This window comes from Sminthopsis crassicaudata, chromosome 3, assembly GCF_048593235.1.
Source record: "Sminthopsis crassicaudata isolate SCR6 chromosome 3, ASM4859323v1, whole genome shotgun sequence".
In the NCBI taxonomy this organism is placed as follows: domain Eukaryota; kingdom Metazoa; phylum Chordata; class Mammalia; order Dasyuromorphia; family Dasyuridae; genus Sminthopsis; species Sminthopsis crassicaudata.
Window position 1 is genome coordinate 651,019,967 of NC_133619.1, and position 16,541 is coordinate 651,036,507.

At 47.2% G+C, this 16,541-nt stretch overlaps 1 protein-coding gene across 1 annotated transcript in view; it reads left to right on the top strand.

Annotated features, from left to right (window-relative positions):
• LOC141562650 (paired immunoglobulin-like receptor B) overlaps positions 1–16,541 on the top strand; it is an 88,026-nt gene that overhangs the window by 35,307 nt on the left and 36,178 nt on the right. The window contains exons 5-9 of the mRNA XM_074302654.1: positions 5,926–5,961; positions 6,113–6,397; positions 8,100–8,393; positions 8,762–8,830; positions 10,506–10,672. Of these exons, the coding sequence (XP_074158755.1) occupies positions 5,926–5,961; positions 6,113–6,397; positions 8,100–8,393; positions 8,762–8,830; positions 10,506–10,672 (851 nt within the window). The remainder of the gene's footprint in view (positions 1–5,925; positions 5,962–6,112; positions 6,398–8,099; positions 8,394–8,761; positions 8,831–10,505; positions 10,673–16,541) is intronic.

Consider the following 16,541-nt stretch of genomic DNA (forward strand, 5'->3'; position numbering starts at 1 on the left):
TTAATTATGGACAATTGGGCTCCATGAAAAAAAAATTGCATTACTCCAGAGGTTGCACTTCATCATAATTCAGCAGATAAATCTCTGACTTTAAGTCCAAAATGCAGGAAGGATCAACATTGGGCTTCTGAATGTCACTCAGAATGATAGGGAAAGTAGTTTGATATTGGGAAACCATTCCCAGGACTACCCCCAATCAAATAATGGGCACTTTCACTTATTTCTCCTCAAGCTGGGTGTGCAAACAAAATACCTTAAATCCTACTTATTGACAGGACAGATTTAATGCATGTTGCCACGAAGAGTGCCAGCCTTGATTTGTCCCCTCTGAAGTCACACCGAATTAGAGATAATATAGAATATATTCTCCCCCCACTAGAAATGCACTCAAGTCCACTTCCCGCTGGTATACTATGTCTCATATTTAGATATAGTTCACAGGCATTGCTAGGGTTGAAGGGTATGCCTGGGGAAGTAGATTTTTGGGAAAATATATTCTGCCACTTCTCACCATGATTTTTTTTAAAAGGTGAGAGAATAGTGCAGTTATTAATAACATCTTACAAAAATATGAAAATCATAAATATATATATATATATGTATAATTAAAAAAAACTAAAAGTCAAGGTGGTGACAATTTTGGAGGACAGGAACAAAGGCATTCTGGATGCAATCTATCACTGATTCTAGGCCAATTTTAAAATAGAAATTAGAAAGGATAATTTAATTACACTAAATGATTATCAAAAATTGCTGAGGAATATGAATGAGATAAAACTGTACTTGAAATTGGAAATACATAAATCAGCAAAATTATTCAAAATTTTAAGAGGAGATTGTAACCCTGATTCAAAAAGAAGTTTGAAGAATAGCTGATTTACAAATGTTGATAATAAACAACCAGCTTCTTTAAATATATTCCACCTACTACTAAATGTTTCTAACACCCTGTTTGAATATACACACAGAATGAGTTATATGCAATTATTACTGCATTGGGTACTGTTCAAGAATTTCTTCTCATTTTTTTTCAGATAGCAAATTTGCTATTTATGAAACAGCCCCAGGCCTGGACATCCTATTACTTAAAATAAGATTCCTTTGATATTATTTCCATTGTTTACCAGAATGGTTTATGTTTACAAAATATTAATAATTAAGTTTTTTTTTCAAGTTTATGGCTTTCAGCAAAGCTGGAACAGTCTTCTTCCTTGTCATTTTTGGCTGTGTCTGTGTCTATGTTTCTGTGCAGAATGTCTGTGTCATGTTTGTTTTATGAGCTAGATTATATTACCCGGAAAGATTTAAAATACAACCAGGAAAAAAACCCTGCTGTAGTGAAAATGTTGGGAAAATTTCTGTAAAAGCCCTAACTTTTTTCTGTGGACTTCAGCTCTGGCCAAGCTGAGGGCTACAAAAAAGTTAGCTAATTTAAATTAAAATAACACCTTTACAGATACTCAAAAGTTTTGAGAGCAAAACATCTTAGTAAATTCTCAACATTTTGAAAGCAATGATCAAGAATTCTGGCAATTAGTCATTTTAAGATTGCAAGAAAACTTCCTAAAATATTGGGGATAATTCCAGTAATTTACCCCATTCTGAAAGAAAAGGAAAAGAAAAAAACAGGTAAATAGCAACTTTTGGTAATATTTCTTTTATTTTCATCGTGTCTGGAATGACCTTTTAATCCATTGGGATGAAGGGTGGACTCTGGTAAGGATTGCTTACAAGATCTATTTGCTAACTTCTTTCATCTCAGATTTGATTAAGAAAAGAGAATGCAAAAGTACTGAAGGGAAAGCAGCAACAGCCAAGGGCTTCTTCAACCCTGCTTGGGAAAACGGGGATGAAGTCAGGGTCAGGCTCCATGGTCAGCATTCCCTGAGTCCTGGCCCCTGATCCTACCATCAAAGGGATATCCTGGCACCAGTCACCCCAGCCTTGAGCAGGTTCTGTCCAACAACTGCTTGGGAAGAATCCGGGCGCCCCTGGCAGTGCCCAGCCTGGCAGCATAAAGTAAAAAAGCCACTCAGCCTCTGTTTTCAGTAAAGCCACATTCTCTGATCCTGTTACAGAAGTGTATTAGCTAAGTAAGTTATGGCAAATTATTCTCTCTCTGCCCAGTTTTCTGATGTGTAAAGATAACTAATAATGACTGTTGTGAAGATCGGAACATGCTATATGAATGTTAACTGCTTTGTTGGATAAAGGTGCTTCATATTTGACAACTTTATAGGATTTTAGATGTAACCAACATGCAAGGCCAGTGTTGAGATAAATAACTTCTGAGTGTGTAAATTAAATTAAACAAATTCAGCTAAATTAAGGCCTCATTGGGCCAAGGAAGATAAGGCAGAGAATCTCTTTCTCTTCCCTCCTCCCACCCTTCTTCCCTAATTGGAAGAAGGGGTAATGTAATGTTCTTTTCTCTAAATTGTAATGTTCTCTGGGAGAAGGTTTCTTGGGGAGCTTCTGGAGTTAGCCTTAGTTTCAGTTCAGTTCAATAATCCCAAATGCAGCCAGGAGGTAAAGTTCAGATCCTTTATTTTCTCCTTCAAAATCTGGTCTCTTTTCCTGGGCCTGGTTAACTTTAATAGAGGCCTATCTCTCTCCTTGGTTCCAAGATCTTCACCAAATGTCTCCATCCAGCACAAAAGTGGAAGTTAGAATGAATCGTGACTCCTCATCCCAGAGAGGGGGCTTGTGGGTTTCTGTGGGCTTCTCCCTGAGAGCTTCTTGCCTATATTTCTGCCCAACTTGTGAATCTCCTCAAAGTAGTCTTGTCCTTTAGTGGGCTTGTCCTTAGATGTGTTCTCTAAAGGTGTGAATGTGTGAACTAATGTGTGAACTTCTTTAAAGGTGTGAACTAAGTACATTAACACCTTGTTTCAAGTTCTGGCCCATAACAGGGTAAGAGGGAGAGAAAGAAAATATACATAATTTAGTGAAATTTATTATTTGAGATTTAATAAAAGCAGTTTAAAGGAGCTTTAATCAAAGCCCATTAAATGGATATATAAATTGCAATCTATTTGCACTTAATTTAGGAAAACAGAAAAGCAGTTCATGGCTACTTAAAAACTGCCAAAAACAACAACAACAACAATCCAGCCTACTTTTGTGTTATCTTCACAGATAACACAGAGAAGTCCGGCTTCTCAGGGCCCAGCCACAAAACAATTCACATCTTAACCCTTTCCTGGCTTACAAAAGAGATAAATGATTTGTGTGAATTGGGAGATAACCAAAATGCAATTCAGTTTGTCTAGAACATTTTAATTGAAATTTAGAAAATCTCACGAACTTAAGTTAATTAAATTTTACAATCTACTTTATTTTGAAAAAAAATAATTTTTATCTTGTTTTCTCCTTACAACAAAAAGAAAAATTATTTACTGGAATGGAAAGCCTCCCTGAGAATTTCCCAGCTCTACACTTTGGAGACATAATAGATTTGTTAACTAAATGAAGTGGAAAGTTTATTTAGCCTTGCTAATCCTATTTTGTATTATTTTGAAAATGTAATTTAGGGAACTAGATCTTTTCACTGTCGCTAGACAATTAAGAAGTTACAATTAAAACTATTTGGTTATTACTTGGGAAAAGTCCAGAATTGTTCACTAAGTTACTTGGAGTTATTATCATCGTGTTAAATCTAAATCTGAGAATTACTGTATATAGCACAAGCCATAAAAACACTAAGAATGGTGGGGGTTGGGCTACAAAAACTCAGCTCCTTCCCTTGGGCCTCTGTCAACTAGCCTTATTTTTTTTTTAATTAATTTTATGATTATACATTTTTGACAGTATATATTTATGAGTAATTTTCTTTATAACATTATCCCTTGTATTCATTTTTCCAAATTTTCCCCTCCCTCCCTCCATTCCGTCTCCTGGATGACAGGCAATCCCATACATTTTACATGTGTTACAGTATAACCTAGATTCAATATATGTGTGTAAATCCCATTTTCTTGTTGCACGTTAAGTATTGGATTCCGAAGGTGTAAGTAACTTGGGTAGATAGACAGTAGTGAACTAGCCTTAATTTGTAAACTTGCCAGGTTTCTTAACTTTCAGGATAAGTAATCTGTTAGCCCTGGGAGATGAGTCTGTTCAGGAGATATAGTAATATATATCAAGAAAAGGATCCACCAAAAATCCTTTAAGGATTCATCCTTTGCACCAGGATGAGTTTTAACATACAAAACAAGCTAAACAATGAACTATGTGTCTAAGTTTTGGTAAACTTTTAAAAAATTCTTTATCTAAACTGCAATTAGTAGAATTTGCTATTAGTGATAAAATCTCTTGGGAGTATAACTGATATTCCTTTGAGTTTTGAATTTAATTGTTTAATCATTAAGTCAATAACCCACCACTTGAGAGAATGATCATATGTGAGAGAAATCTGACCCTGAACAGGTAGAGGTATGTATCTGGACAAGAGTTGGGAGTTTCTGCTTGAGGTAGGATCCTTCAGACTCAGTTCCCCAATTTTGTCTCCTTGAATAAGAATCCACCTGATTATTCCTGAGTCTGATAAGGTAAAACTGTTAAAATTGGACAAAACTGAATATTATCAAACTGAAATAAGGATGGTTTCTTGTGTCATTGTAATGCCAGAGAAACTGAGGTAAGATAGAAATGAGAGAGGTTTTAATATTTTATTTGGATTTATTTGGAGAGCTTTTCTGGGACGAAAGGATCCATTTTGGTCCCAGCAGCAGCAGCAGCTTTGAATGTGAGATTCTAAGAGTTTTTATAGGTGGCTCTAAGATCAGGGTAGACAAAGGCAGGTGTGGAGTCTGAGCATTGGTGAGCTCAGGGATTTCCAGACAAGGACCATCAATTTGGTTCTGCACCTTGCAGACCTAGCCCTAAGCCCCAGTAAGTTTGGGGGTCCAATCACACACCCCAATAGCCACAGCGGATGCCGGAGCTTCCTGGAGACACAGGTAAGAATTGGATGGCTTGTGAACCCCAAGGGGACATGAGCAGCCCTCACCCTGGAGGAGGAGATTCTCCCTCAGCACCCCATACACCCCAAAAGAAGGAATCCTGTCCTGGGACATGACCGTCCTGTCTGGGCAAGCTGGGAGTCCCGGAGCTCCCATCCACAGAAGGCAGAGGCCCAGGCAGGCCTGAGGATGGGCTGGAGCCAACAGGTTCTTGGGGAAACTCCCAAACAGATGCCCCGCCTTGCCCCCGGCCTATGGCAGCAGCTCCCCAAGCAGCCCCCCCATCAGCCCTTTATTTGGAGGTTCACCTTTAACCCCTTAGTGACCAGCACCCAGGAAAACTCTGCTGGGCTGGGGATTGGGGGGAGTCTCAAGGAGCCGTGGCTGGGGACAGGATCCGGTCTGGGGACCAGGGTCAGATTCATAGACCTCAGCACCTGCCATTTGGGAGGGGGGGGTCTGTGAGGCTGACACGTCCCGCTTCCCTGGGGATCTTTCCCAGGTTCTGGGGCCAGAATTAGCAAGAATTGTTCCATCTGTCACAAGGTGACTGCCCACCCCTCCCCCACAGCACGGGGCCAGCAAGGAGGCAGCACCCACAGAGAGGAAGGGGAAGTGAAGCTCCCCAGAGTCTGGGAGCCTCAGAGCCAGCCCTGCTCATGTCCTGTGCCTCGGTCTGGGCCAGCGGCCCCCCTGCCCCCAGGACCACCATGCGCCCCCTCCTCTCTGCCCTGCTGTGCCTCGGTGAGTCCTAAGAAGCCCCACAATGGAGGGGACCTTATGGAGCCCCAGGTCCAACCCTCCCCCAACTCCATTTCGTGGGGGAGAAGGGGCCTGCAAGTCAGAGGGGGGAGCTGGAGGCCCGGGGGGTCCCTAAGCCGGCTCTGTCTCCTTGCTCCGGGGGTGCTGGGCGGGGAGGGTGCGGGCGCTGACCCACAGTAATCAGGCTCCTCTCTGCCAGGGCTGTGTCTGGGCCACAGGATGAGGGCGCAGGCGGGTGAGTCCTCCCCCCCAGAGCAGACAGCTCCCCCGGGGAGGGAGGTGGGGGCGGTCTGGGCTGCCCTGGCAGCGCTTGAAGGGGGGACCCGGTTTGGGGGGGCCCAGAGCAGGGGGATCCCCTGGAGCTGACAGCTCTCATTCCCTTCCAGGCCCGCTCCCCAGACCCTCCCTCAGGGCAGAGAATGGCTCACTGGGGCCCCTAGGGAGCACGGTGACCTTCAGGTGCCGGGGGTCACCGGGGGCTGCTGAATACCTTCTGGAGAAAGACCTGGGACACGAATTAAAATCTATCCACTACTTGCTGTCAGAGGAAGCTGAGGTCGAGTTTTCCATCTCAATTATGACACTGAATGATGCAGGGAACTACTCCTGCAGCTACAGAACAGCATCCCGCTGGTCAGAGCACAGTGACCCCCTGGAGCTGGTGGTCACAGGTGAGGAAGCCCAGGTCCCTCTGCCTCAGGCAGGGCCGGTGCAGGGTCCCGGCAGCCCCTGAGCTCCTCCCCAGCCCAGCCGGGTCCCAAGCTGCCCTCTGACCCTGCCCTTCCCTCCTCCACCCTGTCCCTGCCTCTGCTCTCCCTTGGGGCTAGAAGTGGGGGAAGGGAATCAGCATTTATACAGCACCTACTGTGAGCCAAACATTTTACATTATTTTGCCATGAGAGCCTCACAATAACTCTGCCAGCTGAATGCTATCCCATGTTACAGGTGGGGAAACTGAGGCGAACAGTGAGTAAATGACTAGCCTAGAATCACCTTGCTGGAAAGTGTCTGAGGCTGGTTTGAATTCAGGATCTTCCTGATTCCAGGCCAGGGCTTTGGCCTCTGCACCTCCAGCTGCCTCAGTCAGGCCCCATCTTGGGGCAGGAGGCTCCACTTGGGGCCCAGGAGCCCAGACAGAGCTGGTGGTTCCCCAGGGAGGGGGCACGGGCTAGTGAGTCATCTCCCCCTCCCAGCTCTGACCCTCCCAAAGGCAGAGGGGAGTAGAGGGGCCTGCTGCTGCTCTGTGCCCTCCCCCCGCTCAGACCTGGGCACAGGGAGGGGGGGTCTCCTCTGGATAGCCCCAGGGTCTCTGTGGGATGGCAGGATAGAAGGGAACCAGGAATCCCAGCCAAGCCTCTTATTGTCCGTCCCAGGCACCTGTCCAGGGTCCACAGTGAGAGCAGCCTCTGCTTTGGGGGCGATGGCCAGCCCACACGGGTCATAACCAGCCATAACTCTGCCCCCCCGGGGACACCCAGCCCCTCAGTGGAGAGATTCTGTGAGAGAGGCCAGCCCCCTGCCAGGGAGGAAGCCTCCCGGACCATGGCTCCTTCCCCAGAACTGACCCAAATTTGTGTCTGTCTCTGAATGTCTCTCTTCCCTGCCCCTGTCTTTCTCTCAGTGTCTTTTTCTTCAATCACTCTCTGCACCTCACCCCCCTCCCTGTCTGTCTCTCCCCCCTCCTCCCTCCCTGTCTGTCTCTCCCCCCTCCTTCCTCCCTCTCTGTCTCTCCCCCCTCCTCTCTCTCTACTTGTCTCTCCCCCCTCCTCCCTCTCTCTCTGTCTCTCCCCCCTCCTCCCTCTCTGTCTCTCCCCCTCCTCCCTCTCTGTCTCTCCCCCCTCCTCCCTCTCTCTCTCTCTCCCCCCTCCTCCCTCTCTCTCTGTCACTCCCCCCTCCTCCCTCTCTCTCTGTCACTCCCCCCTCCTCCCTCTCTCTCTGTCACTCCCCCCTCCTCCCTCTCTCTGTCACTCCCCCCTCCTCCCTCTCTCTCTGTCACTCCCCCCTCCTCCCTCTCTCTCTGTCACTCCCCCCTCCTCCCTCTCTCTCTGTCACTCCCCCCTCCTCCCTCTCTCTCTGTCACTCCCCCCTCCTCTCTCTCTCTCTGTCTCTCCCCCACTCTCTTTCCTTCTCTCTCTTCCTGCCCTCTGGCTTTTTCCCTCCCCCTACTCAAGCCCCCACTTCCCTTTCTTTCCCCAGAGGTTTCCAAGGCCCTTTTTAAATCAAAACCCTACAATATTTGTAAAATTCTGGACCTGAGTTGAATCTCCAGCCCATCCTGGGGTCCAGGCAGGCCCAGGCCACCCCCCAGCAGTAAGATCTGCCCCCCCAAAAAATAGAAGCCTTACAGCCCTAACTCCAGCCCCTCCCCCCCAGAGCTGTACCACCCGCCCTCCCTCTCAGCCTGGCCCGGCTCCACGGTGGCCGAAGGACAGAACGTGAGCCTCCAGTGCCGGGCCGAGAAGGGATATGACCGCTCTGCCCTGTACAAGGACGGAGAACAAGTCACCAAAACCACGGCCCAGCTCCTAGGACGGGGCTCTCAGGCCAGTTTCCTCATCCCTGCTGTGACTTCTGCCCACGGAGGGACTTACCGATGCTACAGCTTTCAGAGTCGCTCCCCCCATGAGTGGTCATTCCCCAGTGACCCCCTGGAGCTCAGGGTCACAGGTGAGAGACCCCGCCCCCTTCCTCCCAGCCCTCCTAAGCTCCCTCCCTGGTCCTGGGACACCATGCTGCCTCTCAGGGCCCTGTGGCAGAGGCCAGGAGGGGCCAGCAGGGCTGGGGGGGGGGGGAACGCACAGAGAGAGGGCAGGGAGGGTCTGGGCAATGGTTGGGGCTCAGAGAAGGCAGGCCCTGGGGCCTCTGCTCCATGGCCCCTCTGGACTCCTCCTCCTTAGCGGCCAATCCAGTTGCCCACACACAGACAAGCTCTCTCCAGGTCCCAGGAAAGGGGTTGAGGAAGGCAGAGAAGGGGTGAGTCAGTGGGGGAGAGTAATACCCACAAGCCCCTCACCCTTCTCCCTTCTTTGTTTCAGGAAACTCAAAGGATCCTCCCCTCCCCCACAGCCCTGGAGACACCCAAGCTCTGACAGCCTCCCCACCCAGTGAGTAACCAGGCATCCTCAGCACAGGGGGGGAGTCCCTCTCCCCTCTTCCTCTCCTGCTGTTGCTGCCTAAGCCAAGGCTCCCCCCTGTCTCTGAGAATGAGGAGGGATGGAGGGCTGGGACACAGCCAGGAGGAACTTCAATTGGGGAAGGAGGAAGATCCCGGCCAGCCAGGAAGGGGGCTGGGGAGGGCGGAGCAGAGATGGGGGAGGCAGCCCCAAGTCTGCTCTCTTCTTTATCCTTTTCTGGAGCCCCTGTGCCCCCCCCATGCAGCCACAGCAGGGACGACAGGGAGGGGCTCTGCTTCTGCCATCCCTACTTTCCCACTGATGAGGGAGAGGTTACTCAGATGCCCTCAGCCCAATTCCTCTAAGCTGGAAGTGATAGGGCGCAGCTTCTGGGAGGAATGTAGCAGTAATCCTGAGGCCCCAGAGCTTCAGAGGGCTACTGTTCTGACAAGCTGTCATTGTCCCTAAAGCTTCCTAACTTCAGGAATGCTATGATAATCTCCTGCAAACTTTCCTGACTGCCAGACAACAATCTCTGGGGCTGTGATATTAGGGTTTCTGAGACAACCGATGAGGTGCACACCAGACCCCTCCTCAGTTCTGCTCCTGGGACATAAAATTAGCAGATCCACCGGTGACATGAAGAACCAGATCTGTCTTTTCCTGTAAAATTCTCTTCTTGCTCCTGGTTCTTTGCTAAATCCCTCTGAAACTTATCCTACTTCAATTAGCTTACAAGTATGTGAATGTTGGCCTTTGACTTGGAGATAGGGTCAAACCTGCAAATTCTTTTGGGTCACCTTGAGACCCCAGTCTGTAATGGGCCAGAACTCTGGAGAAGTATCCTGAAGGCTCAGTATGATTGATTTAGTCTTACAATAAGGGGTTAACTCAGTGCAATTGATGAGACAATGGTTACCTAGTCTTACATGTACTTGGTACTTCATATAGTATCCGTCCCAAGATATCATCCATATAATGTAACAATATTACTTTTGGAAAGGCTTTTCTTACTGGAGCATGAGCAGCAGCAAAATACATTTGGCACATAGTAGGGCTGTTTTTCATTCCCTGTGGCAAAACTGTCCATTCATATCTTTTATAAGGCTCAGCCAAATTAACACTAGGCACTGAAAAAGCAAATCTTTTCATATCCTCCTTATCTAGAGGGATAGAATAGAAACAATCCTTAATGTCTATAACCCATAGAGGCCATTCTCTTGGCAACTGAGTAGGAGATGGAAGTCCAGGCTGAAGAGTGCCCATAGTTTCCATCTGTTCATTTACTCTTCTTAGATCAGTTAACATCCTCCTTTTCCCAGATTTCTTTTTCACCACAAATACTGGGGAATTCCAAGGACTTAGAGAAGGCCGCAAGTGTCCTTGGTCAAGTTCCTCCTGTCCTATATCTAATAAGGCCTGAACTTTTTCACTTTGAAAGGGCCACTGTTCTAGCCACACTGGTGTATCAGTTTTCCTTTGAATGGGAACAGGTGAGAGTGTGGGCAGTCCTTCACCTGCAGCCCTGCCTAAAAAACGGAAGTACTCAGGAATAGGGGCTGGAGATGAGAAGCCTGGAGGAAGCTGAGGAATCCTGCCCCCACTGATGGGGGCCTGAGATCTGGGGGTCTTGTCCCTCTCCCAGTGACTTCTCTCCTCCTCCCAGATCCTGCAGCCCAAGATTACACGGTGGGCAACGTCATCCGCCTCAGCCTGGCCGGGCTGGTGCTCATCCTCCTGGGGGTCCTGCTGGCTGAAGTCTGGAATAGCTGCAGGGGACACCTAGGGGGAGCTCCTGCATCTTCTGACACAAGGGAAGGCAGAGCTGGGGGGCACTGAAGGTGCAGATCCCAGACTCTGGGAGTTCTGCCCACACCCAGACAGAGGAAGAATCCAGCATTTGGGGGGTCTGCACCAATCTCATCATTTGGTGGCGAATGTCCACACCATCCCCATCAAGGGTATGGCAGGAGCAATCCACCTGAGCCTCCTCCTGCATGCCTTTGGCCATCCTGGCTCTGGGCGCCCTAAGCCCACCCTGACCAGCAGCAGGACCCCTGCTTCCCCCCACAACCTCTCCCAAATCACATTCCCCACGCCCAGGACAAGCCTTCCCTCAGCTGGCCCAGCCCACAAACCTTCTCTGCCTCGAGCTCTCCTCACGTCTGCTGCCTGCAGTTGCAGACCCGGCTTCCTGAGGTGCACAAGAAGGCATTTGCACCCCTGGGTTCCTGAGGAGACCAGAGTCAACCTTCCTGTGGGAATCTGAGGGAGCTGCCCTTGCTTCCACCTGTAGCTGGCCTTCATCACAGCTTGAGGCTCTTGTCATAAATGCTAAATATGCCCCTTGCCCATGACTACCAATCCCCCCAGAGGGCGCTCTCCACCTAAAGGGTCAGAGGTCCCAATTCTCTCCTCAAAGGTCCAGATTTTGCTCCATGGCCCTGGTGGGGGAGATGTGAATGGAGTCTGCTCTTCTAGCATCCAGCTGCTGGAGAAAGGCCCCATTGCAGCCCCTCCCAGGAAGAAGCACCCAGGACAGGAGCTGCCCATCTCCACTGGCTCCCTGGGGGAATTTCCCCTCGGCTGAGACCCAGCGCTCCTTCTGGCTGAGCTGAGCCACCTCCTCCTCAGGGGGAGAAAGACCTTTACCCATTTACCTGCCCCATGTGCTCCCATGAATCCCTTTTCTGAGTTCTGTGGTGCTGTACCCCTGGATTAATGGTTCTTTGCTATTGGCTGAGAGTATTCACTGTGGAATTGGCATCTGGAGGGAAGAGAGCCCAGCCTTCCACAGGTAGCTTGGGGCTCTCTTTGCCCACTGAGGGATAGAGACCAGGAGTGCTTAAAGCTAAAAGGCATTTGTGAGCCACCTATAGAATTGTGTTTCCATAAAGGGACAAAGACAAAGGTCACATCCGCTGAACAAGTTAGTTGTACAAAAGAAGCTTTCGAGCCTCTAAACTCATAGACTGACCAAAAATCACCCCAAAACAAGAAGAGGGAAAGGCAACTGCAAGCACTGAGTAGGCATGCTTAATGAGTCAATCGGCAATCCCAAAGGAGGAGCTTCTGCCATTTTGAACATGGATTGCCTGATGAGGGAGGGCTAACCTGTCAAAGAGGAACATGCAATGGGAAGACCAGGAAGGCTATTAACTTTGTCCTCCCCAGCCAGTTGGGGTGATGAGGGAGAGACTCTGCTTCTGGATAAGAAATAAAAGGCTCAGTCCCGCATCTATAAGTATGGAACCCCCACTATTTTTTGCAAGAACCATAAATAAAGCAATGCACTTGTGCAAAAAATGTTGGTAGCAGCCTTTTTTTGTGGTAACAAAGAATTGGAAAATAAATAGATGCCCAGCAGTTGGGGAATGGCAGGACAAGCTGTAGTACTTGAAGGGCATGGAATAGTATTGCTCTATAAAAACTGAAAAACCAGCCAATTTTAGAAAGTCCTGAAAGATTTACACAAATTGATGCTGAGCCAAACAAGAGAAACCAGGACTACATTGTACACAATACCAGCAAGATGTGACATGATCAACTCTGAAAGACTTGGTTCTTCTTGGCGGTTCAGTGATCCAAAGAAATCCCACTAGATTTTGGACAGAAAAGGCCATCTGCACCCAGAAAAAATCTGAGACTGAATGTAAATCAACAAGTGCTATATTTACCTCCTTTTTTCCATTATTTTATCTCTCCTATGTTTTTTTGTTTCTTCCCTTTTGCTCTGATCCTTCTCTTCCAACATGATTCATAAAGCAATGGGTGTTCAAAATAAGAAAGAAAAAAAAAAAAAAAGAAAGTATGGTCCCATGAGTGTGTGTGGCTTTGGGTGAGGGAAAATGAGTGCTTACTGTTAAATCTGGCAGAGTTGAGGGAGATCAGGAGATCTAGCTTGAGAGCTGAGAAAACTGTGATGACCCCATCCTCAACCAGGTTCTCTGACCACTTTGAGCTTCAAACCCAAGATTTTTGGGAGAAATCTGAAAAATGTGTTGAACATCAGGAAGCCGGGTCTACAACTCCAGGCAGCAAATGACTTGGCCTGAAAAAAGTAGTTCTGTGTGTGGGACAGCAACTTTCATACAAATTAAAGTCAGAGACTCTCAAGGTAAAAAGAAAAAATAAGGATTTATTACCATTTTGGGAGGAAGGGCAACTCCCAATAGACAAGGTTTCAGTAGAGGAATGCAAAGCTCAAACTGCAAAACTCAAAATTTATAGACCCTATATGTGGCACTCCCCCAACTTTTCTTCCACTTTCTAGGGGAGTCCAGGCTTACACCCTAAATGAAGAAAAGCTATCCAGAAACAACAGAAATAACAAACTCTTTAACCATTAGATGCTTCGAGGCTAATTAAGCGGTTGGGCAAAAGGGAGAGAAATGTTCATCTAAAACACTTGAACACCTGCAGCTTCTAGCTATATCTCAACCTGTTATTGCAGTCCCAAGTCACAATTAAGACATAGGTGAAGGCCACATTCCCATGAAATGCCTTCCCTCAGTTTATCCCATTCACCAGTAAAAAATATAAAAGGAATAAATTCTCTCTTCATTCCTGAGTGGAATTAGGATCTGAGATGGGAAAATCTTAGAGTTAAATGGCCAGAGCCCCTTTCTACCAATGTGGCATGGCTTCAAATAAGGAACAGAATAAATGAAGTCATATATAATTCCAACTTTAATTCAACCTCCACCTGAATTAGCTGCCTTGGCAGGAAACATAGCAAAAAGCAATGGTGCTGAATTGATACCGATAGCACAACAAACCAAATATTTGAGTGATTAAAAAAGATAAGTCTAGTAAAGAATCTGACTTTTGCCTTTTGGTCCTCTTGCATGTGTTATTCTTATACTCATTGGCTTAGTCCCTTGTGCTTTTGGGTGTGTCTTAAAAAGGGGGGAGTTGTAGAGGGCCAGTAAGTCCATGAACTACAGGAGACTGGTCCAGGTATTCCTTGAGACCCACTCTCTATTGCATCAAGTCCATACTGGCTCACCATCTCTTCTAACAATCTTTGAAAGACATATTCTGGGCCAACTTAGGAGATCCATGCCACAGGAACAAGGCATTTTGATTATACTATTTGCTCCTTAACAATGAATTAAAGGCATACTTGAGGCAAATATATGAGCAGGGTAATTTCTGCTATTTACTACTCAGTTTGCACAAGTACTTTGGCATTGATAAAACATCACAACTATATACAATTTTGTTGATGTTAATAAGCATCACAACTGGGCTATTTACAATTCTGTGTTCATAAGTGTCTGGGTATAGATAGTTAAGGTGATATTGAAATGTCCCAGAATGGATTGTGCATTAATCCTGGGAGGTATATGATCTCTCCTGAAGATAGCTAGAATATTGGAACACTAGCCTAAAAGTAGAATGAGCCTGACCCTCAGATGAATAAACAGAGATGGCAAAGCACATCTTCCAGCTGCCCTTGGATATTCATTCACACTCTCACTTATTCACTGGAGTTGGACTCCAACACTCCTCTGTGTGTAAGTCTGGTAAACTTTTTAAAATAATGGATCTGGCCCTAAACTGTGATTAGAATTTGCTACGGAGCTAAAATCTCTTGGGACTGTAACTGATATTCTTTTGAGTTCTGAATTTGATTGGCTGATGATTAAGTCAGTAACCCAGCAATGGCGAGAAACGCCTTCCTGAACTGTTGCAGGTGGACTCTGATGATTGAATTTCCAAGTTCATTTATTGATCTGAGAGCCAGGGTTTAAATCCTCTTTGTGCTAGTGTTGCAGTAACACCGGGTGTTTCCAAGTTACATACAAGATATCCCGCTGTTACATTGTAGCCAGACATTAATATTAACCAGTAACTCCGTACAGGATAATCCCAAATTGTCTACTTTCTGGGGGCTTGTTGCTGTTCCAGGCATTCGTTATCGCCAAAGTTATACTGAATTTCTGTCAAACACGCTTTCCTGATGCTTCTGTGGTCACACAGGCGACCCCCAGATCTGTTCCATCCATGTGCTAGCAGCACTTGCTTGGTCTACAAGGTCAAGGCGTCCCATCCTCTGCCTTAATTGCAGAGAAGTAGTGAGCCTGCTGCACATCAATCCTCAGCTGCACAGAGTGTGTCACACCTGCAGGGCTTATTAGGAGTTCTGCTAACCCGCTGCCTAATTTAGGGAGTTAATTATTTTCACCTTTACTAGAAAATTAAGAGGAGGGGGCAGCTAGGTGGCACAGTGGATAGAATACCAGCCTTGAATTCAGGAGGACCCAAGTTCAAATTTGGTCTCAGACACTTAACACTTCCTAGCTGTGTGACCCTGGGCAAGTCACTTAACCCCAGCCTCAGGGAAAAAAAAATTAAGAGGAAACTATAATTATCTGGCTATTACTTGGAACATTCTAAAGCCGTTAACTAAGATTAGTGGAGTTATTGTCACTGTAAACCTAAAACTGGTCATTATTGTGTGTGGAGCAGGAGGGAGGAGGTGAAAGAAGCCTCATCAACTAACCTTCAAGAATGAGAGTGCACCAGGCTTTTTTTTTTCTCCCTTCACAGAGGTGAGGGGCGCTATCAAACAGCACAGCCCACCAAATTGCTAAGAACAATTGGGGTGGGCAACAGCAAGCTCAGCCCCCTGCCGGGTCTCTGTTGACTCCCCTTCATTTGTGAGCTTGCCAGTTTTCTAGGAACCATCAGGGTAATAAGCAGGGTCATCAGCCCCAAGAACTGGGCCTGTTTAGGGTTTATAGTTTCTAAACAAGGAACATGTTCACTAAGAATCCCTAAGCTGGTTTAATGATGGATCCTTTGCACCAGGGTGACTTTAAACATAAAAGACATTAAAGGAAATCTCCAATGTGAGTGAGTCCTGAGAGGCTTAAGAATAACTCAGTGGAGGCCCGTGGCACCTTCCGGGTCTGAGCCAGCTCTAAGCTCCCACTGAGCCAGCTCCTGCCTCCTTCAGGGCCTTGGGAACAAGTTGTGCTCAGCCTCCCATTCTGCCATGGAAAGTTGGCTTCTTATCTGCCAGCTATCCTCCTCCCGCACCAGTGGACTTTGGCCTGGCTTAGGCCGTCTGCCAGAAAGGTTTTGCCAGATGTGGCCATGAGGGGGTGAGAGGGACCCCAGCAAAGGGAGGCCAGGTGTTTGGTAGCTGGGGAGCTCCTAGGGAGAGGCCTGAATTGCCGTCCAAGACACTGCCTGAGGCAAGCAAGGAGAAGCACTGACTCCTGAAATGGACCTTTGCTTCTTGAGTGGGCCTTTGGGGCCTTCTCCACTTCCTTGCATTGACAAAATTATCCTGGACCCAGACCCTGTAGCCAGTCAGATGGCCAGGTTATGATGGCAATCTCTGAGCTTGCTTTTCCCCATAAAAGAACCTACTTGTTCCCACTTCTCTGAGGGCTCATCAGAAAGTACCCCTGTAAGGGCCCTTTAAATGGGCGGACACAGTGCATTGGGAGATGGAGGCCCGGAAGTAATTTCTGTAGATATTAGGACTGCCCTTGGGCGGGATCCTGGCCATATTGAGATAGCTTCATAATGGGTGACTCTCGCGCTGATTGGCTGTGTGTGTGACCTCACAGGCCCTATGTAAGCCCACTGCAGGCAGCGGGCGGTCCTCTTTAATCTGGCGTTCTTCACCCTGGCTCCCTAGCCTGGGTGGCCAAGCCAAGATGGGTAGCCAAAAGAGGTAAGGGTT